This window comes from Balaenoptera physalus (assembly GCF_965194825.1).
Source record: "Balaenoptera physalus genome assembly, chromosome: 11".
Lineage (NCBI taxonomy): Eukaryota > Metazoa > Chordata > Mammalia > Artiodactyla > Balaenopteridae > Balaenoptera > Balaenoptera physalus.
This window is the reverse complement of record NC_138896.1, coordinates 73,721,828-73,744,453: the sequence shown is the minus strand read 5'-3', so window position 1 is coordinate 73,744,453 and position 22,626 is coordinate 73,721,828. Positions and strand designations below refer to the sequence as shown.

Genomic DNA, 22,626 nt, shown 5'->3' with positions numbered 1-22,626 from the left:
AAATAAATAAAATTTAAAAAAAAATTTGGCTGTATAGTTTCTTCATTATATTAAGTGTGTTATAGAACAGAGTACTTTTATATTGTTTACGTACCAGGTTTTTTGTACTGTTTACGTTTATCAGTGTATGCTCTTAATCCAGTGAGAACAGGACCTTTAGGGACTTAATTCTTTAAGAGTACTGCTTTAACGTTTTTTTTTCTTTGAGGTTGTCTCAGATTATTGGAGGTCAGAGGGATAAAATCGGAGAGAATGAAATCTCAGAAAGTGTAACCTTTAAGCCAGCGTTTTCAATTTTTTTTTTTTTTTTTCAAGATTTTATACTCTGGAACATTAAGATTCCCCTAAAATGTTAATAGGTGTTTTATGATGAAAATGTCCACGTGGTCAGTTAGGTAGATGGCTACTGTTTATTGAGTGCCAGTCCTGTGCTAAGCATTTGATTTGCATTGTATCACTTAATTCTCACAGCATCCCATGAGGTAGGAAGAAAACCATGAGTCTATGGTATTTCAGAATCAGAGAGAAAAGAAATGGTTTTAATACAGAGGGGACAAGACCCAGATCTATCAAGATGACTAACCAGGATAACTTACAAACTCTCCCGCTGCACACAAATACAAATTTCGGGTAAACTATAATAAACTCTTAGAGAAATTCCTAGGTGCCAGAAATGAAGATGGAACTGTAAAAGTAAAGTGGTAATTGAGGACAGGGACAAAATCTTGGGTGAGGAATTAGAATGGGGACCCTGACCTCCATATAAAACTGGGATTCCCTAAGGACCTTCATTGAAACAATGGAAAACTATCTGCTTTATGATGTGGGAAGATGATAGATTTCTCACTCTCTGACTCCACTCTGAGGGGCAGGGGCATGGGCATGTAAGTCTCCCCTGAGAAACTCTGGGCATGGGCCTTATTTGGGTATATGTTTGAAATTTCTATTTTGATTGGGAACCCCAAAGTCAAGATATTAACAACAAACAAAATTGTTTTGGACCAGTGATATTCTTTGGTTGTCTGGCAAAAGCAAATACAGAACTCCTGTGGTGGAGAAGCTTTCACAATCTGGGCCACAAGGGATTTTCACAGAAAAAACAATTTCCACAAAAAGTGAGCTCACAAAAAAATTACAAAGTATCCCAGCAAATAATCCTCCATGATTAGGAGTCAACAATTAAACAATGACTGGATATGTTTCCTTTTCAGATTTTTCATTACTAGTGTATAGAAATGCAACTGATTTTTGTGTATTGATTTTGTATTCTGCAACTTTGCAGAATTCATTTATTCTAACAGGTTGTTGTGTGTGTGTGTGTGTGTGTGTCTGTGTGTGTGTGTGTGTGTGTGGAAACTTTAGAGCTTTTTATGTATAAGATCATGTCATTTGTGAACAGAGATAATTTTATTTCTTCCTTTCCAACACAGATGCCTTTAATTTCTTTTTCTTGCCAGTACTATGTTGAATAGAAGTGGTGAAAGCAGACATTCTTGTCTTGTTTTTAATCTTTGGAGAAAGTCTGTCAGACTTTTACGGTTAAGTGTAGTGTTAGCTGTGATTTTTTCATGACTGGCATTTATTATGTTGAGGAAGTTTCCTTCTATTTCTAGTTTATTAAGTGTTTTTTAATGAAAGGGATTTTACTTTTGTCAGATTCTTTTTGCCTCAGTTGACATGGTCATGTGGTTTTCTACTAATTCACAAAAATTAATTCACACTGATTCTATTAATGTGGTGTGTTACATAGATTGATTTTTGTATTTTGAACCATATGTACCTGGGTAAATCCACTTGGTCGTGGTATATACAGTAATCCTCTTAGTATGCTGCTGAATTGAGTTTGCAAGTATTTTTTGAGAATTTTTGCATCAGTATTCATAAGGAATATCTGTAGTTTTCTTGTACTATCTTTGTGTCTTGCTTTGGTATCAGGGTGATGCTGGATTCATAGAATGAGTTAGGAAGTGTTCCTTCTCATTAATTTTTTGGAAGAGTTTGAGAAAACTTGGTATTAATTCCTTAAATGGTAAAATTTACCAGTTAAGCGATCTGGTCCTAGGTTTTTCTGTTTTGGGAGGGTTTTGACAACTGATTCAGTCTCCTTACTGGTTATACGTCTGTTCGGTTATTCTGTTTCTTCAGTAGTCCATTTTGGTAGATTGTGTTTCTAGGAATTTGTCCGTTTAATCTAAGTTACTCAATTTGTTGGTGTACAGTTGTTTATAGTGTTCTCCTGTAATCCACTCCCCCCCTTTTTTTTTTTGGCCATGCCGCATGTGGCTTGTGGGATCTTAGTTCCCTGACCAGGGATTGAACCTGGGCCCTTGGCCATGAAAGTGTGGAGTCCTACCCACTGGACCACTGGGGAATTCCCTTATAAGCCTTTTTATTCCTGTAAAATTGGTAGTCATGTTCCCCCTTTCTTTTTTAAAAAAAATTTTAAAATTTATTTATTTTTTTGGCTGCATTGGGTCTTTGTTGTGGTGCGTGGGCTTCTCATTGCGGTGGCTTCTCTTGTTGCAGAGCACAGACTCTAGGCAGTGGGCTTCAGTAGTTGCAGCACGTGGGCTATGTAGTTGTGGTGGGCGGGCTCTAGGGCACGTGGGCTCAGTAGTTGTGGCTCATGGGCTCAGTAGTCATGGCTTGTGAGCTCTAGAGCACAGGCTCAGTAGTTGTGGTGCATGGGCTTAGTTGCTCTGCGGCATGTGGGATCTTCCTGGACCAGGGCTTGAACCCGTGTCCCCTGCATTGGCAGGTGGATTCTTAACCACTGCACCACTGGGGAAGTCCTCCCTTTTCATTTTTGATTCTGGTAATTTGTCTTCTCTCCTTTTTTTTTTTCTTGATCAGTTTAGCTAAAGGTTTGTCAATTTTGTTGATCTTTTCAAAGCAACAACTTTTGGTTTCATTAATTTTCTGTATTTTTCTATTTGCTATTTTGTTTATCTCCATTCTAATCTTTATTATTATTATTTTTTACTTCTGTTATCTTTGGGTTTTATTTGCTCTTTCTTGTTCCTTAAAGTGTACAGTTTAGTTATTAATTTGACCTTTTTTTCTTTTTAACTTTATGTGCTTGCAGCTGTAAATTTCCCTCTTTGCATTGCTTTTGCGGTATCCCATAAATTTTGGTATGCTGTGTTTTTGTTTTCATTCATCTCAAGGTATTTTCTAATTTCCCTGTGATTTCTTCTTTGACACTTTCGTTGGTTAAGACTGTTGATTTCCACATATGAATTTTCCAGTTTTCTCTTGGGATGTTGATTTCTCATTTCATTCCATTGTGATCGGAAAAAATTATTTGTAAGAGGTCAGTTCTTTTTAAATTATTAAGACTTGTTTTGTGGCCTAACATATAGTCTCTTCTGGGAAATGTTCCATGTGTACTTGAGAAGAATGTATATTCTGCTCTTGTTGGATGGAGTGTTCTCTATATGTCTTTTAGATCTAATTGGTTTGTAGTGTTGTTCAACTCCTCTGTTTCCTTATTGATTTTCTTTTCGGTTTTCTATCCATTATTGAAAGTTGGGGTAAAGAGTTTCTGTTTAGGATAATGAAATTCTGGAAATAGATAGTGTTGATGGTTATACAACATTGTGAATGTACTGAATCCCACCAAATTGCACACTGAAAAATGGTTAAAATGGTTAAAAGTTATGAATGTAAAAGAAAGAATCAGAACTCCAAGAAAAGTCTAAGACTATGAAAAAAATGGCCATTTGGAAAATGAACAAAGGAACTACTGGAAATAAAAATTACAGTTATTGAATTTTAAAACTTAATAGATGAGGTAGAGTGAAATTTAGACACAGCTAAAGATAGAATTAATAAACTGGAATATCTGACAGGATAATCAATAATGAAGCTCTTAGAAATAAGACTAGAATTAGAAATTGTTAAATGTATCTAAAAGGAGTGTCAATAAAAGAGAATAGAAGGGACTTCCCTGGTGGTCCAGTGGTTAACATTCTGTGCTTCCAGTGCAAGGGGTGCGGGTTCAACCCCTGGTCAGGGAACTAGGATCCTGCATGGCATGCGATGCGGCCAAAAAAGAAAAAAAAAAATGTGTATGTGTATATATATACACACACACGTATATAAAAGAAAAAGAAAATAGAAAGGTAGTATTCAGAGAGATGAGGCTAGGATCTTACAAATAAATGAAAGACATGACCACTCAGATTCAGGAAGCCCAATGAAGAATACCAAAGACAAAAAGATTTTAAAAGCAACTAGAATGGGACTTCCCTGGTGGCGCAGTGGTCAAGAATCTGCCTGCTAATGCAGGGGACATGGGTTCGAGCCCTGGTCCGGGAAGATCCCACATGCCACGGAGCAACTGAGCCTGTGTGCCACAACTGCTGAGCCTGCGCTCTAGAGCCTGCAAGCCACAACTACTGAGCCCGTGTGCCACAACTACTGAAGCCCCATGCCTAGAGCCCATGCTCCACAACAAGAGAAGCCACCACAGTGAGAAGCCCGTGCACCGCAAAATGAAGAGTAGCCCCAGCTTGCCGCAACTAGAGAAAGCCTGCGTGCAGCAACGAAGACCCAACGCAGCCTAAATGAATGAATGAATGAATGAATGAATAAACAAAACCACTCAAAAAAATAGTAATAAAAAGCAACTAGAGTAAAAAAGTTTCCTGCAGATTAACATAGCATGCTTTGCCACAGCATCAGTAGAGGCCAGATAATAGTAGAAAATGTCTTTGGAGAACTTCTGTAAACCTAGAAATATTGACCAAAATAAACAATTTTGGAGGGCAAAAGGGCAAACAGAAATTCTGGGTAACATGTAGATGGAAGGGAATAGTTGAAGTTAGTGTTTTAAGTTTCTTATACTGTTTGGAAATAGGGGAGGATGATAGACTTAATATTGATGGTACGTATATTTTCATATCAATAAGTATTTTATTTTATTATTATTATTTTAAATTAATTAATTTTTTTGGGTTGTGCTGGGTGTTCGTTGCTGTGCGTGGGCTTTCTCTAGTTGCTGCGAGCGGGGGCTACTCTTCATTGCTGTGTGCGGGCTTCTCATTGTCATGGCTTCTCTTGTTGCAGAGCACGGGTTCTAGGTGCACGGGCTTCAGTAGTTGTGGCACACGGGCTCTAGAGCACAGGCTTAGTAGTTGTGGCGCAAGGGGCTTAGTTGCTCCGCAGCATGTGGGATCTTCCCGGACCAGGGATTGAACCTGTGTCCCTGCATTGGCAGGCGGATTCTTAACCACTGCACCACCAGGGAAGCCCCTCAATAAGTATTTTAAAACAAAATTTCTCAAAATGTGTTTTCAGAGTGTTAATTTTTTTTAAAAAAACTTTAAAACTTGAAAATATATAGGAGAATGACACCATGACCCTAGGGAAGAGTTTCTTAAGATATAAAGTGCACACGTTTAAAAGAAAATATTGCTAAGTATGATTATATAAAAATTAAGAACTTGTGCTTATCATGAAACACTGGTAAAAGACATGAGTATTTCACAGAAAGTGGAAGTATGAATGGTTAGAAGGCATGAAAAAAAATGCTGCACTTCATTAGTAAATGAGAAAATTCAAGTTAAATGAAATGTTAATTTTTTATCCCCACCAGAGTGCAAAAAATTAAAAGTCTGATAGTAGCCAGATGTTGGTAAAGATGTAGGAAAAAAGAACTATTCGCTGTAGGAAATGTGAATTGTCATTTTGGAAAATAGTTTGGCCTCCTCTAGTAAAGTTGAGGAAACACACCTGTGACTTAGTACTGTTCCTAGGTGTCTACTCTAGGGACATGCTTGCACAAAAATAGGTATGGTTAAGCCAACAGAATAGCAGCAGCAGAATATGGAGATGAAGAGCATTTGGAGGTACACTGCCTAGGATGAGATCCCAGCTTTGCCACTTACTAGATTTGTGACTTTTGGTAAGTTACTTAACCTCATTGTGACAGTTTTCTCTTCTGTAAATATAGAACTTACCTAATCATATAGGGTTGATATGAGGATTAAATGTTATGTGTAAAGCCTGTCTTATATTGAGTGCTATTTGTGACAATTACATGTAACCATATAGATGAATGTAAAAAACATAATGTGTAAAAGAAACAAGTTGCAGAAAAATACACATGGCACCACAGAATTTATACAGTTCAAAGCATATAACGTTTAACAAAAGCCTTACAAGAAAATTATTAAAATTTAGTAATGCAGATACGCTTTGGGGGAGGGAGGAGGCAGGTGGTATAGGGAGGGGGGGACACATGGGAGGTTTCTGTTTTTTAAACTCGGTGGTAAATCACAGAGGTGATTTTCATTTTCTGTGGACTGTTAATGATAATGTTAATTGTGCATTGTGAACTTCAAAGAGAGATACAGAATTTTTAAGGCTCCCCACTTGGTCATGGAACCTTTTGGGTCTTAACAGCTAAAGTAGGACTACATTATGTGATTGTTGATCTTTAGCTTGAGTTTTAGTGGATAAATAGGATTTTGTTTCACAGTGCACAGATATTTTAACTAAGCCACCTACTATTGTACATTGAGTTCACTTGGATTTTTTAAACTTATGAGCAATTTTGAAATGTTTTATTAAAAAATTTTTTTTACAAGACTGAAGTCTTTGCTTATATCTTTAGTTATGAATTTTTTTTTCCTGAATTGTGCTATTTCATTTCCTTTACTATAGGAAGGAATTGTTGAGAATCTTTTCAAATGGGCCCGAGGGGCTGATCAGCCACTGAGGACATATTCTACTGGTCTGTTAGGAGGTGCTATGGAAAATCAAGACATTGCTGCCAACTACAGGGATGAAAATTCACAGCTGGTAAGGACCATGTTAGAATGATTTTTTTTGCATAAGATAGGAGTGTATTCACTCGTTCTTTCTTGCTACTGAACTTGAATAGGTAGATCTTATTTGTTACCTTGTACTAGAGTATAGCTATAATTTCAGTATTTCAAGACTAATTTTCATAAGAGTTTTGATTGGACCTTTTTTTTTTTTTTTTACTAGAAAATAGCTGTTTTTCATCTTGTCAAGGATCATGATATTTTGTACCAGATAAATAGTACTATTTCCTTTCCCTTCCCAACATCTGGATTATGAAAAATTTCAAACGTATAGCAAAATATAATTTTACAGTGAACACCTGTATACACACCACTTACATTGTTGTGAATATTTTACTAAACTTATATTCATGACATACCCATTCATCCATTCACCCCTCTTTATATCCATCCATCATTCTTTTTTTTTTTTAATGCAGATTAAAATAAATTGCAGACCTAATCACTCTCTCTTTTTAAAGCTAAGCATAATACTACAGTTTAGGATTGGCCCAAAAAATGAGTAGTTAAAGGAAAAGGTAAAACATAAGTGGTGAACTTGAAAATTAGATTATGTAATTATGTATAATGTGGATGACAATATTTAACAATACAACTTATGGCAGATAAAAGTTTCAGAAACCTTCATGTTTGATTTTCAAAGACATTTTTTAAAAATTGTGAATATGTCTAGTGTCTGCCTCTTCAGGTGTGATGGTCCACCCCAGCTTGATCCAGCCAGATATGTTGTGAATTAGGTGTTTTATGTGCAGATCTTCTGGTTTGGGTTCTCTGGGAAATTTTATGGGGAATGAGACTTTTAGCCATTATTTATTTCATCAAGCTGTAGGAATCAAGTCAACATATTTATCAAATCTTTACTGTTACCAGGCATTGAGATAATTGCATGAGTATCCTTAAGTGGAAGTAAGAATTATTTGAATCATTTAAATTAAGATGCAGAAGAGACAACCCCTTTTATTCCAATATCTGTTGATAGGTGGCAATAGTACTTCGAAGACTGAGGGAGCTACAGCTTCAGGAAGTAGCTTTGAGGCAAGAAAGCAAGCGTCCTAGCCCACGAAAGCTCTCCTCTGAACCCCTTTTGCCTCTGGATGAAGAAGCTGTGGATATGGACTATGGCGACATGGCTGTAGATGTAGTGGATGGCGAACAAGAGGAAGCTTCTGGAGACATGGAGATCTCCTTTCATCTTGATTCAGGCCACAAGACCAGTAGCAGAGTGAACTCAGCAACTAAACCTGAGGAAGGAGGATTGAGGAAAAACAAGTCAGCAAAACAGGGTGACAGAGAGAGCTTTAGGAAAGCCAAGCAAAAGTTGGGTTTCTCATCATCTGATCCAGATCGCATGTTTGTTGAGCTGTCTAACAGCAGCTGGTCAGAAATGTCCCCCTGGGTGATTGGCACCAATTATACCCTTTATCCTATGACTCCTGCTATCGAGCAGCGACTTATTCTCCAGTATCTGACCCCTTTAGGAGAATATCAGGAGGTAAGCTTATTGGGAAGAGTAGTGTTCACATTTTGGGACCACTGTGTTTATTTCTGGGATATTTTGTGGTGTCATTTTATACATTGATGTGTTTTTACTCTAATACAGAAAAAGTCTTTGCCTCAAACTGGTAAAGTCTTATGGAGGTCACTCCTGATAAGGCCTTTTCGATCAAAGTGTGTTTGTATGTTTATCTTCATAAAGGGGGGGAAGAGGCACCTCATTTCTTTAATCTTCTCTCCTCATAAAGGAATAGGAAATATGTGAAAATAAATTCAAATGTTAAGACTTGTTTTTGGTGTTGATTTCAGTTACTTCCCATATTCATGCAACTTGGATCACGGGATTTGATGATGTTCTATATTGACTTGAAACAGACTAATGATGTCCTACTTACATTTGAGGCACTCAAGGTAAAGTTCTTAAAAATATTAGGTCACTGACCATTTTATTGACATGGATGTGCCTATATGTTTTGGTATGTAGCATCTCTGGATTTTATTATTCAGGGTGGTGGTTTTTTTTTTTTAATAAATTTATTTTATTTATTTATTTATTTTTGGCTGCATTTGGTCTTTGTTGCTGCATGCGGGCTTTCTCTAGTTGCAGCGAGTGGGGGCTACTCTCCATTGCGGTGCATGGGCTTCTCATTGTGGTGGCTTCTCTTGTTGCGGAGCACAGGCACTAGGCGCACAGGCTTCAGAAGTTGTGGCTCGCGGGCTCTAGAGTGCATGCTCAGTAGTTGTGGTGCGTGAGCTTAGTTGCTCCGTGGCATGTAGGATCTTCCCGGACCAGGAATAGAACCCGTGTCCCCTGCATTGGTAGGTGTATTCTTTTTGTTTTTGTTTTTTAAATTAATTAATTTTTGGCTGCGCTGGGTCTTCGTTGCTGCATGCGGGCTTTCTCTAGTTGCGGTGAGTGGGGGCTACTCTTCGTTGCAGCGCGTGGGCTTCTTGTGGTGGCTTCTCTTGTTGTGGAGCATGGGCTCTAGGTGCATGGGCTTCAGTAGTTGTGGCACGTGGGCTCAGTAGTTGGGGCACACGAGCTTAGTTGCTCCGTGGCATGTGGGATCTTCCTGGAATAGGGATCGAACCTGTGTCCCCTGCATTGGCAGGCGGATTCTTAACCACTGCGCCGCCAGGGAAGTCCCCAGGGTGTTTCTATTGCCAGATGTGTCAATCGTGACAAATGAAAATTTCTTTTTTAGATAGAAGAAATAAGGCTTACCAAGTGCCTCCACAGAAATTCAGGGGTCAGTCCTAGAGGATTGAATGTTAAGGGAGAAAGTGGATCTAGACCTGAGAGTGGCCTCAGTTATTGTTACTGGATAGGAGGAGAAATTAAGTGTATAGTACCTTAGGTCATACTACCTTTTAAGTATTCTGTCAGCTAACAACACTTCTTCTCAATTATTAACTATATACATATTGTATGATATTAGATTATTTAGAGTGAACAAAATATAAAGCAGAAAATGAGTAAAGAAATAGAGGCATACTCAAATTCAGTAAAGGTAAATGATTTTCTAGGTTGCAAAGGGGCTAAATGTAAGAGGGCAAGTATGTCTAGCCCACCAAATCCATACCTTTTCATGATAATTAAGGTAATCTGAAGGGAGAGAGGTTAAGTGGAATGAATAATTTTGTGGCTATTATAGTTCTACCCAACAGGTAACTAAACACAGTACTATTCTGTGATGTTTACAATATTAGACAAATTAAGTCTCTGCTGTTTATTGTTTGGTTAAGAGAGACAGGCATGTAAGCCTATGATTTCTTTTAGATATTATAGATGTTGTGAAAAAAGTATGGGGCACAAAGGAAGGAATGGTCTGTTGCCCTTGAGAAATAGTAGCTTCTAGACAAGACCTCTGAAAAAGAGATAATGTTCTCACTGGCTGTTCAAAGTTACAATTTCATTCCTGATATTCCAGAGCCACGCTGTCCAATAGAACTTTCTGTGACGATGGAAATGTTCTTTGTCTGTGCTGTTCAAAACAGTGGCTACTAGCCATATATGAGCACTTAAAATGTAGCTAGTGCCTCTGAGGCATTGAATTTTTAACTAAATTTTAATTAAATTAGCCATATGTGGCCAGTGACTAGTGCATTGGATAGCACAGTTCCAGAGTATATTGAAATTAAATAGAAATGAGGAAATTTGCCTTTCAGACCCCAGAAATTTTAAGTTTGGAGGGGGTCAGACATAAATTGGAGTAACATGTATTCCTATGTATGGGATGCAGTGTGTGTGTGTGTGTGTGTAAAGTGTGTAAACTCATGATTATGCTTTGAACAGTGGGATGAAGCTGGAGGGCAGAGTTGTCTCCAGTGACCCAAAGTTATTGCTTTCAGATGCAGCATCCTGTCCTGAAAAGGAAATAGTGGAAGAAGGGATTTGGGCAGTTGCTATTTCTGTAGGTCTTTGTATGAGGAACTGTAATGGGTGTCATTATTCAACTGTTTTCTGTACAAACTCATATAAGGGATTAAAGAAAATGAAATAAGGATGAACAGGGAAAAATCAGACAAGAGATCCTTCTTATAGGGAAATAAAAAGTATAGAAAGTTATGTGTACTGTTTTGTTCAAAAAGAAGTCTCAGCTGTGTAGAAGGAACAGGTGTTGAAGTTAGTATTGGGTTGGCCAAAAAGTTCTGGTTTTTCTGTAAGATCTTATAGATCAATAGAAGCAAAATGGGTTAAAATAGTAAATTTAAGAACTAGAACCTTATATGGAGATACATTAATACAAGGAGAGAAAATAGAATCTTTGCCCACATGAGTGAGGTGAGCCAGGTTATGGGCCATGTTGAGCCAAGTAGAATTAAGGTTCTTGGTAAAGATTGAGCCTGGTTGTTCTCTGTTTCCCTACCTACTGATTCTGGCAGTGGAACTGCCACTTTATGGTAGTGACATTATTGGAAAAAGCACGTGCAGTGGCCTAAGTATTGGGGAGGGAACCATACATGGTTTAGTTGTTTCTTGGGGAAAGACTTGGTGGGAATGTGGTAGAGGTTTGTGTATCAGCCAAGTAAAGAGGGAAGGGATTTGAATTATATATAAGGATTAGTCTGAGTCTGTGTGTTAAGAGGACTTCTGAAGAGGGTACATACATGTTGTTTTTGCCATTGACCTTGGTGAAATTTATACAGGTATCAAATCATGTAATTACAAATCTGTGTTGTCTGTACCTACTGCCTGTATCACACCCAGAAGACACCTTGACATGAGAAACAGGAGGCCAACAGAAACAGGAGGCTCCAGTTCTCCTGAGGCCCCATCCACGTTGGCCTGGGTTCAAAGTCATTGAGTAGCCTGCTGCTTGCATTGCACTCCCTGCCCTTAAAATTGCCCAGAAGATCAGGTCCACCCAGAGAGGCTAGTAAGAATTGAACAGCAAGTTGACAAAACTTGATAACAAAGGCCTGTCTAATAGAGACTTAATAAAATAGTTCATTAATAAAGGTCTATTTAAAGTGCATTCTGATTAGTTCTAAAAATTTACTAATTTTGATAATTTGCTGAAGACTTTTCTTTGGGGATATATTGAGGATCAATTTAAAAGAAAGCAGAGTTTTGGATTTTATTAGATGATGAGTCAGTGACTGAGCCAAAGCTAAAACATAGAGCTGATGATGTTAAAAGGATTAAAATGGGAAGGGTAACAAAAATCCTTTAGGGAAGCTATGTAATAATAAAATGGTGTAGGATATGTCATTATGTACAGCAATATTCTTCATTTCTTGTTTTTCACCTTCATGAAAACCTTTGGTATTAGGAGGGAATATTATGGAATCCTAGAGTTTTTTTGTTTGTTTTGTTTTGTTTCCCTTAAGCAGTATTGGTTTTACTTCTGTTTTGAGGGAGTGGTTGTCTGCTTCAGAGGAGTCTTTGTGTTTAGCAACTGTGAAGAGATATTTGTTCTAGATTGTTCTGTGAAGAGATACTTGTTCTAGATTGTTCCACGGTGATGTGTGTCCTCTTTGTTTAGCACCTAGCATCTCTCCTGCTCCATAACAAGTTTGCCACAGAATTTGTTGCACATGGTGGAGTACAGAAATTACTGGAAATTCCTCGTCCTTCTATGGCTGCAACTGGTGTATCCATGTGCTTGTATTACCTGTCCTACAACCAGGATGCCATGGAAAGAGTAAGTCCAGTCCATTCAGATGTATGGGAATGGGATAAGGTGGGGAATATTCTGGTACATTCACAGGAAAACTTTTGGATAAGAAAAAATGAATAGGTGGATTAGGTTTTAATGAAAGAAGCAAGGAGCATGAATGTCTGATCTTTACAGAGCATTCTAAAAATGTAAAATTCTTTAGAAAAGGTCCAAAATGTAAAATTTTGTAGTCCTTTTTTTCCTGACTCTCTGAAAGAAAAAAAACCAACAAAAAACCCAAGATGGATTGGGGTCACAGAACTTTTTTTTAGTTTTTGCCATTTTTACTGCATTAGAATTATTTTCAGGCTCTTCTCAGATGTCCCTCAGTGGAGTTATATTTTGCATTTTTGAGTCAGTCTATTATAAAAACAACAGATGATGCTTTGTGTATGTTAACAAATAGTTCGTGGTAGAGACAGTAAAATCATTCCAGTTGTTCTCAGGGCTCCAGAAGTACCCCCTCTGGTTTTTCTGTTTTTTCCAGCTAAGACTTTTTATTTAGTGATTTTTTAAAAAAGTGTAAGTGGGTTGTACATTTGAAAAGAAATGGGTCCCTGGACACCACTAGGGAAGCTCTTGTCATATCTATGCCTGGAATATTTTTCTAATATTCTATGTGGTGTGGCTTTTCTGGTAGAGTGAAGTTGGTAAATTCTTCTTGGGTGGTGTCTTTATTCATCTTTGCATATTTACTATTAGGGTAATATTTTGATTTTAATTTTTTTACTCCTTAAGATTCAGCATTATGCAAGGATATGTAATCTTTTGAGAGTAGTAACCTAATCTGTGTGTGTATGTACAAAATTAATTGTGGTTAAGATAAAAAAGTATCAAACAAACCTGGGTAATGCTTCAGAATTCATTGTCTGACTTACAGGAGACAACAAAATGTGTGTGAACGAATCAGTGAGTGAATGGATATTAAACTTGTAGACTTTAGTATCAGAAGGCTCAGTCACTTTTATCAGGCTGGGGAAGTCCCTTATGTCTCTGAGCCACTTCTTCATCTGTTAGGTGGGACTACTAATATCTGTGTAACAGAGCGTTGTGAGCATTAAAGGATATAAATATTTGCAGAATTTAGCACTCAGTATGTTTAGGTGGAATTTAAATATTTCTCTAAATTTAGGTTGTTTTCAGGCTTGGAATAGATTGTTATAAAATTTCATTTGTAACTTAAGCTTTAAACTCAGAATGACTTGCCCAGGAGTGATTATTGTATTTTGCAAAGATGTCTATCTACACTGTGAATTTTTCTTCCCTTTTGTGAAGGTTCCTTTCCCCCAAATTTTTAAAAATTACGTTTTATTTTTATTTTTTGCAGGTTTGCATGCATCCCCACAACGTTTTGTCTGATGTGGTGAACTACACACTGTGGTTAATGGAATGTTCTCATGCTTCAGGATGCTGCCATGCTACCATGTTTTTCTCAATCTGCTTCTCCTTCCGGGCTGTATTGGAACTCTTTGACCGCTATGATGGTCTTCGTCGTCTGGTGAACTTGGTGAGGTTCTTCAGTGGCTTCTCTTTGTGAGGAGCAGGGGTCCTGCTTGTCTGGGCTGCCCTTCAGTGGCATTGAAGAGAGGAAGCTTCTGACTGGAGGAATTTTGCTATCATTTTTATGGATGAAGTCTTTTTTCCTCCTTCATTTACAAGTTTCTTTTCCTCTTAAGAGGACTATACCATTGTAAACTTGCCTTGAATATAGTAATCTTACAGGGGGAATTGCTTGATCCTTCTAAAAAGCAACAGTTTTGTGCCTCTCTCTTTCAACATGATTGAAAACTATGTAATTTTTCAATATAGGTTTAATGTTTTGCTTTCATATGGCTACTCTTAACATGTTGTATGGACAGATGTACTTTGATGTTTGTCAATCTTCATGAGCACAAAAGTTGATTGAAGTCTTTCTCCTCTCCTTTTACTATTCTCTTCCTCTTTGTTCTTCCTCCTCTTTTGCCCCATTCTTTTGCCTCTTTCTTAATAGATCAGTACTTTGGAGATTCTAAATTTGGAAGATCAGGGTGCTCTTCTGAGTGATGATGAAATATTTGCTAGCCGCCAAACTGGGAAACATACCTGCATGGCCTTGCGCAAGTACTTTGAGGCTCACCTGGCCATTAAATTGGAACAAGTGAAGCAGTCACTTCAGAGGACTGAGGGTGGCATTCTTGTTCATCCTCAACCCCCGTACAAGGTGAGAGGACCTTGTCTAAAAAGGAAACGTTATTAGCACTGTCTGTAGCATCTTGGGCCTGAAATGCACATTCATATCAGTGGAGTCCACGTGGGATGTACACTGTTGGATTATACTTGCACTGTGTGGAGGCAGAACAGTTGAAAATGGATGTAGGGAATTCCCTGGTGGTCCAGTAGTAGGACTTGACATTTTCGCTGCAGTGGCTTGGGTTTGATCCCTGGTTGGGGAACTAAGATCCTGCAAGTCACACGGTGTGGCCAAAAAAACCCACAAAAAAACAAAAAAAAAGAAAATGGATATATCGAGGACTTATTTTGCTCTCAGTTGTAAGTTTCTATTTCTGGGATACTAGAACTAAAAGATGAACTGAGATGTCTGTAAAAGGGCTTTCTTTTATGGAAAGTACTAGATATTCTACCTTCTTCTGTGTGGAATTTTTTTCTGAAAGGGTGCATCTATAATTCCACTTCACTGTCATTTTTGAACTTAGTATGTTTTGGAACAAAGATTAGTATCTGCGTGTTTTAAAAATCACAGATTGAAAAGAAACCAGTTATTTTACGTGGTGCTTCTTTTTCTTTTTAAGCTGTGAAATATATGCACCAGTGATTTGAACATTTTGTTACCTTTTTGGGCAAAATGTATTATGAGTCTAGTTATAAATAAAAGATTAAACATCATTTATATATATTCATTGTTTCACATGTGGGCTGTGGACTCAAGAAGTGTGGGATTTGAAAGCTATTATTACTTAGCTTTATTATTAAAATCTGTTGACCACTGAGCTCTGCTGGAGAAGATAGCAGGCAGATTGAGTTCTTTAATAATATGTATCTCTGGGCTTCCCTGGTGGTGCAGTGGTTAAGAAGCTGCCTGCCAATGCAGGGGACACGGGTTCGAGCCCTGGTCTGGGAAGATCTCACATGCCGCAGAGCAGCTAAGCCCGTGTGCCACAACTACTGAGGCTGCAAGTCACAACTACTGAGCGCACGAGCCTAGAGCCCATGCTCCGCAACAAGAGAAGCCACTGCAATGAGAAACCTGCGCACCACAACGAAGAGTAGCCCCCACTCACCGCAACTAGAGAAAGCCCTCGCGCAGCAACAAAGACCCAATGCAGCCAAAAATAAATAAATTAATTAAAAAATAATAATAATATGTATCTCTCCTTTTAGGCATGTTCATATACTCATGAACAGATTGTGGAAATGATGGAGTTTTTGATAGAATATGGCCCAGCGCAGCTATATTGGGAGCCAGCTGAAGTCTTCCTCAAACTTTCTTGTGTCCAACTCTTGTTGCAGCTTATTTCTATTGCTTGTAATTGGAAGACCTATTATGCGAGGTGGGACCATGAAGTTAAGAGTCTGCTTTTTGCTAAAGTTAATGTTGGTTTTCACATAGTGTATGCTTAACAAACATTTGTTGAATTGAATTGAAATTTTGGACTTGAATCTGAGAAACTAGATTAAGCATGATAATTAAGCATGATAATATCATTTTAAATTTATAGAGTGCTTGGTCATGGTGATTATAAATACTGCAAAATAGGCAAGGATCATTATCTGTACTCTTACAGAAGTTACATAATCTACATGGCTACAGCTGCAGAGGTGGGGTTGAAGTCCTGTCTGGACACTGAAGTCCAGTATTCTTTGGTACTTAGACTTTAAATCTCTCTCTATTGCTTGACAACCATATATAATATTTATCTTACCTTCACATAAAACTGTATTTTTTGCTCTTGTTATGATTTTCACCATTCAGTTGAAAACAGAGCAAAGTGGGACAAGGCTCAGGGAAAAACAGGTAATGGAATCAGGAGGTTGGGTAGGTTCTATTTGAGGATGATGTAAAAAGAATTAAAACTATATTTTGGAAAAGGTGGAGTCTGAAGGGAAGATAGTAACAAAATTTATAAACAGTGGTTCTTGACCTCCTTTCCCTATCCACCCACTGCCATAAAGACAAGAGGTGCTTATTTAGGGTGCATATAGCTTGTTTGCTAAATCCCAGGATAACTAAATCTAGAGGAATACTTTTGGAGTGGCCATTTTCAAACTTTTTGGTCTCAAGATCCCTTTACTGTATTAAAAATTATTAGAACCCCAAAAAGCTTTTGTTTTTACATCTATTGATATTTAACATATTGGAAATTAAAACTGAGAAAATATAAAAATATTTATTTATTTAAAAATAATCTGAACCCATTGCTTTTTTAGCATTTTTTATGAAAAGTTTCCAAAATAAAACCAGGTGATTTCAGCAAGTTTTTAAAATGTCTGGTTTAATATCTCATATCTGCTTCTATATTCAGTTTTTTGTGACATCACACATGACAAGCCTCTGGAAAGCTCTACTATACACTCTTGAAAGAATGAGAGTGAGGAAGGAAAATAACATCTTAGTGTTATTATAAAAATAGTTTTTATATCTCAGCACCTTTTGAAAGAGTCTCAGAGGCTCCTAGGGTCCCCTAACCACACTTCAAGAACCACTGTTTTAAAGTAGGTTATTATATTTACTTGGAGAACATTGCTTTAAAGATGATGGAAACTCAGAAGATAATGAGGAAGGTTATAAATACATTTTTTGAGTGGTAAACTCATATTTGATTACATAAGAAAATATAAATATGTCCTTTAAAAGCTTAACTTTAAAAATAAAATTAAATACTTGTTTTTGCTTAGAATATATAAAACCTTAGAAATGAAAATTATTCTTAGCCACTGTTAATTTCTTTAGTCTTTTTTCCATAATGTATGTAAATATACATAATTGAGATTATAGTATTTAATCAAACTCATCTTTTAAATGAAATATCTCAAAATACATAAAGATACAGAGAATAATATAACAACTACTCCATAACCAGGGTTGGCATTTGCTGTATTTGCTTCTTTTTCAGTTCCTTTCCATTTTCTGCCTCCTGAGAGTGACCAGTCTTCTGAACTTGGTGTGCATTCTCTCCATTCATTTTTTTATGCTATACATATGTGTGGGTGTGTAAACAATAATATATTACTTTTGTATGTTTTAAAGTTATATAAAGTATTATCCTATATATGTCTTTTGCAGCTTGCTTTTTTCACCCTTATTTTTATTTATTTACTTTTTAAATATAAGTTTCAGGTATACAGCCACCCTTACGTGTTTGAGATTTATGTGTTGATATTTATTTGAACTCTTGTATTTCTGTACTGTAGTTTATTCTCCTATTGATGAACATTTAGTGTCTTTTGTTTCTTTTTTTCCTGTTAAATGAATGGTACCACAAACCTCTTTTTGGAGTCTCTCTTGAGGATATGATGTGTATAACCTGGGTTCTAGTGTGTCTTCATTTCATCTATAGTGGATGTTGCCAAGTTGCTTGGAAAATGCTCATACTATTTTCTTCTCCCACAGCAATCTGTGGGAGTTTTCATTTTTATACCTTCTTGCCAATACTTGGTATTGTCAGATTTAAAATTTTATATCTTAGTTTTCTATTTCATTAATGTTGTATTTTGAGCCTTTTCATTTGTCCTTTAGAGTTCTTTGAAAATAATTGTCAGTAGCTGCAAAGTAGTTCATCATATGAGAGTACCATAATTTAACACATATATTCCTTTTGTCTGTGTAAGTTTTCTTAATTCTTTTGCTGTCCATGATGTGTTAATGGAGATCTTAATACATAAATACTTGTTTGTATTGAATACTTCTGATTATTTCCTTAGGACAGATTCCTAGAGGTGAAATTCCTGGGCCAAAGGTTATGAACGTTTTAAGAACTTTGTTTCATATTTCCAAATTATTTTCTGAAAAGAGCATCCTTATTTCTACTCCCACCGAAAGTTTGAGAGCATTTGTCTCTGTACATCTTCATCAGCATTGGGGATTATCCCTTGTTTTTAATCTTAGCAGTCTGATAGGTGAAAATTCCATCCCCGTGTTTTTTGTTTGTTTGTTTGTTTGCTGTGGGTTTGTCATATATGGCCTTTATTATGTTGAGGTAGGTTCCCTCTATGCCCACTTTCTGGAGAGTTTTTATCAGAAATGGGTGTTGAATTTTGTCAAAAGCTTTTTCTGCATCTATTGAGATGATCATATTGTTTTTATTCTTCAGTTTGTTAATATGGTGTATCACATTGATTGATTTGCGTATATTGAAGAATCCTTGCATCCCTGGGATAAATCCCACTTGACCGTGGTGTATGATCCTTTTAATGTGTTGTTGGATTCTGTTTGCTAGTATTTTGTTGAGGATTTTTGCATCTATATTCATCAGTGATATTGGTCTGTAATTTTCTTTTTTTGTAGTGTCTTTGTCTGGTTTTGGTATCAGGGTGATGGTGGCCTCATAGAATGAGTTTGGGAGTGTTCCTTCCTCTGCAATCTTTTGGAAGAGTTTGAGAAGGATGGGTGTTAGCTCTTCTCTAAATGTTTGATAGAATTCACCTGTGAAGCCATCTGGTCCTGGACTTTTGTTTGTTGGAAGATTTTTAATCACAGTTTCAATTTCATTACTTGTGATTGGTCTGTTCATATTTTCTGTTTCTTCCTGGCTCAGTCTTGGAAGGTTATACCTTTCTAAGAATTTGTCCATTTCTTCCAGGTTGTCCATTTTATTGGCATAAAGTTGCTTGTAGTAGTCTCTTAGGATGCTTTGTATTTCTGCGGTGTCTGTTGTAACTCCTCCTTTTTCATTTCTGATTTTATTGATTTGAGTCCTCTCCCTCTTTTTCTTGATGAGTCTGGCTAATGGCTTATCAATGTTGTTTATCTTCTCAAAGAACCAGCTTTTAGTTTTATTGATCTTTGCTATTGTTTTCTTTGTTTCTATTTCATTTATTTCTGCTCTGATCTTTATGATTTCTTTCCTTCTGCTAACTTTGGGTTTTGTTTGTTCTTCTTTCTCTAGTTTCTTTAGGTGTAAGGTTAGATTGTTTACTTGAGATTTTTCTTGTTTCTTTAGGTAGGCTTGTATAGCTATAAACTTCCCTCTTAGAACTGCTTTTGCTGCATCCCATAGGTTTTGGGTCGTCGTGTTTTCATTGTCATTTGTCTCTAGGTATTTTTTTATTTCCTCTTTGATTTCTTCAGTGATCTCTTGGTTATTTAGTAACGTATTGTTTAGCCTCCATGTGTTTGTCTTTTTCACGTTTTTTTCCCTGTAATTCATTTCTAATCTCATAGCGTTGTGGTCAGAAAAGATGCTTGATATGATTTCAATTTTCTTAAATTTACTGAGGCTTGATTTGTGACCCAAGATGTGATCTATCCTGGAGAATGTTCCGTGCGCACTTGAGAAGAACGTGTAATCTGCTGTTTTTGGATGGAATGTCCTATATATATCAATTAAATCTATCTGGTCTATTGTGTCATTTAAAGCTTCTGTTTCCTTATTTATTTTCATTTTGGATGATCTGTCCATTGGTGTAAGTGAGGTGTTAAAGTCCCCCACTATTATTGTGTTACTGTCGATTTCCTCTTTTATAGCTGTTAGCAGTTGCCTTATGTATTGAGGTGCTCCTATGTTGGGTGCATATATATTTATAATTGTTATATCTTCTTCTTGGATTGATCCCTGGATCATTATGTAGTGTCCTTCCTTGTCTCTTGTAACATTCTTTATTTTAAAGTCTATTTTATCTGATATGAGTATAGCTACTCCAGCTTTCTTTTGATTTCCATTTGCATGGAATATCTCTTTCCATCCCCTCACTTTCAGTCTGTATGTGTCCCTAGGTCTAAAGTGGGTCTCTTGTAGACAGCATATATATGGGTCTTGTTTTTGTATCCATTCAGCCAGTCTATGTCTTTTGGTTGGGGCATTTAATCCATTCACGTTTAAGGTAATTATCGATATGTATGTTCCTATGACCATTTTCTTAATTGTTTTGGGTTTGTTTTTGTAGGTCCTTTTCTTCTCTTGTGTTTCCCACTTAGAGAAGTTCCTTTAGCATTTGTTGTAGAGCTGGTTTGGTGGTGCTGAATTCTCTTAGCTTTTGCTTGTCTGTAAAGCTTTTGATTTCTCCATCAAATCTAAATGAGATCCTTGCCGGGTAAAGTAATCTTGGTTGTAGGTTGTTCCCTTTCATCACTTTAAGTATATCATGCCACTCCCTTCTGGCTTGCAGAGTTTCTGCTGAGAAATCAGCTGTTAACCTTATGGGAGTTCCCTTGCATGTTATTTGTCGTTTTTCCCTTGCTGCTTTCAATAATTTTTCTTTGTCTTTAATTTTTGCCACTTTGATTACTATGTGTCTCGGCGTGTTTCTCCTTGGGTTTATTCTGTATGGGACTCTCTGCGCTTCCTGGACTTGGGTGGCTATTTCCTTTCCCATGTAAGGGAAGTTTTTGACTCTAATCTCTTCAGATATTTTCTCTGGTCCTTTCTCTGTCTCTTCTCCTTCTGGGACCCCTATAATGCGAATGTTGTTGCGTTTAATGTTGTCCCAGAGGTCTCTTAGACTGTCTTCATTTCTTTTCATTCTTTTTTCTTTATTCTGTTCCGCAGCAGTGAATTCCACCATTCTGTCTTCCAGGTCACTTATCCGTTCTTCTGCCTCAGTTATTCTGCTATTGATTCCTTCTAGTGTAGTTTTCATTTCAGTTATTGTATTGGTCATCTCTGTTTGTTTGTTTTTTAATTCTTCTAGCTCTTTGTTAATCATTTCTTGCATCTTCTCAATCTTTGCCTCCATTCTTATTCCGAGGTCCTGGATCATCTTCTGATGATGATCCTGGTCCATGGTCCTGGACTATCATTATTCTGAATTCTTTTTCTGGAAGGTTGCCTATCTCCCCTTCATTTAGTTGTTTTTCTGGGGTTTTTTCTTGTTCCTTCATCTGGTACATAGCCCTCTGCCTTTTCATCTTCTCTATCTTTCTGTAACTGTGGTTTTTGTTCCACAGGCTGCAGGATTGTAGTTTTTCTTGCTTCTGCTGTCTGCCCTCTGGTGGTTGAGGCTATCTAAGAGGCTCTATCCATCCCCGTGTTTTTTGAAATTAAAGTTGTGGTGACCTACAGGCCCTCTCCTGATGCCATGGCTAGGGACAGAGCCATAGTCCCTACTACATCAGTAGTAGTTCTGATCCATTGTCTCTCTCTTTCAGCTGTTGTTGTTTCTTGTGGCTGTATCCTAGTTTCCCTTTGACTAATTCTTCTTCCTGTCCAGGAATGACACCGTGCGCTTTGCTTTGGATGTCTTGGCTATTCTCACTGTTGTGCCAAAAATTCAGCTCCAGTTGGCAGAATCAGTGGATGTGCTGGATGAGGCTGGCTCCACCGTCTCCACTGTAGGTAGGTTGTAGCTTGCCATTTTTGTTATTACGTGGTCTTTGTTTTCCTTTGCCATTCTGGTTGTTACTTACCTGACCTAATTTTACAGTATTAGAACAGAAGGTAGTAGAGGAGGGTACCTTGTAAGTCTTATAAGTCATGCCATTAGTTTCATATAAGGGAGTCATGGTAGTGAATTCAGGTTTTCTGGATAGTATAAGCATTTCCTCTATAATTGTACATGTGCATTCCTGAAAACCTTGTACTCTGCAGAGTGTTGTGCTAAAAATAGAATTTACGAGAAAAATAGATTGGGGCAGACAGTAAAAAACTTAAGCAACTTTGTAATCTGAGCCCTAACAAAATTAGTAATTGGCAAGCAGTGCAGAATGGATAGAAGCTATTATACACAAAAACAAAAGGAAAATACACTTTGTTTGAAAATACCCTTTATTAAGAGCAGGGCTGATGAGGGCTGCTGCTAAGGTGAGCATGGCAAGTTGTGTGACTGGCTGTGGGCCCTGGGGTGTACCACTCTGGGGAGAAAGCCCAAGGCATAGCCACTTGTTTTTAACTTGCTGCCACTATAGCAGCCAGGCTGAGGGCTTTTTCCTTTCCTGCTGAAGGTTTTTATTTATTCCCACTATTTTTGCTCTACTTACCCAGGAA

At 37.3% G+C, this 22,626-nt stretch overlaps 1 protein-coding gene across 7 annotated transcripts in view; it reads left to right on the top strand.

Annotated features, from left to right (window-relative positions):
• The window catches only part of DCAF1 (DDB1 and CUL4 associated factor 1), an 87,536-nt gene that overhangs the window by 32,584 nt on the left and 32,326 nt on the right, over positions 1-22,626 (top strand). For 6 of the 7 annotated variants that reach the window (XR_014251234.1, XM_082414883.1, XM_082414882.1 and 3 more), the window contains 8 exons: positions 6,670-6,807; positions 7,813-8,325; positions 8,637-8,738; positions 12,317-12,475; positions 13,818-13,997; positions 14,481-14,690; positions 15,869-16,038; positions 21,854-21,978. Coding sequence is in view for 6 of the 7 variants with exons in the window: in XM_082414883.1 (XP_082271009.1) it covers positions 6,670-6,807; positions 7,813-8,325; positions 8,637-8,738; positions 12,317-12,475; positions 13,818-13,997; positions 14,481-14,690; positions 15,869-16,038; positions 21,854-21,978 (1,597 nt within the window). In the remaining variant the exon portion in view is untranslated. The remainder of the gene's footprint in view (positions 1-6,669; positions 6,808-7,812; positions 8,326-8,636; positions 8,739-12,316; positions 12,476-13,817; positions 13,998-14,480; positions 14,691-15,868; positions 16,039-21,853; positions 21,979-22,626) is intronic. The other variant, XM_082414886.1, reaches the window with a different exon arrangement.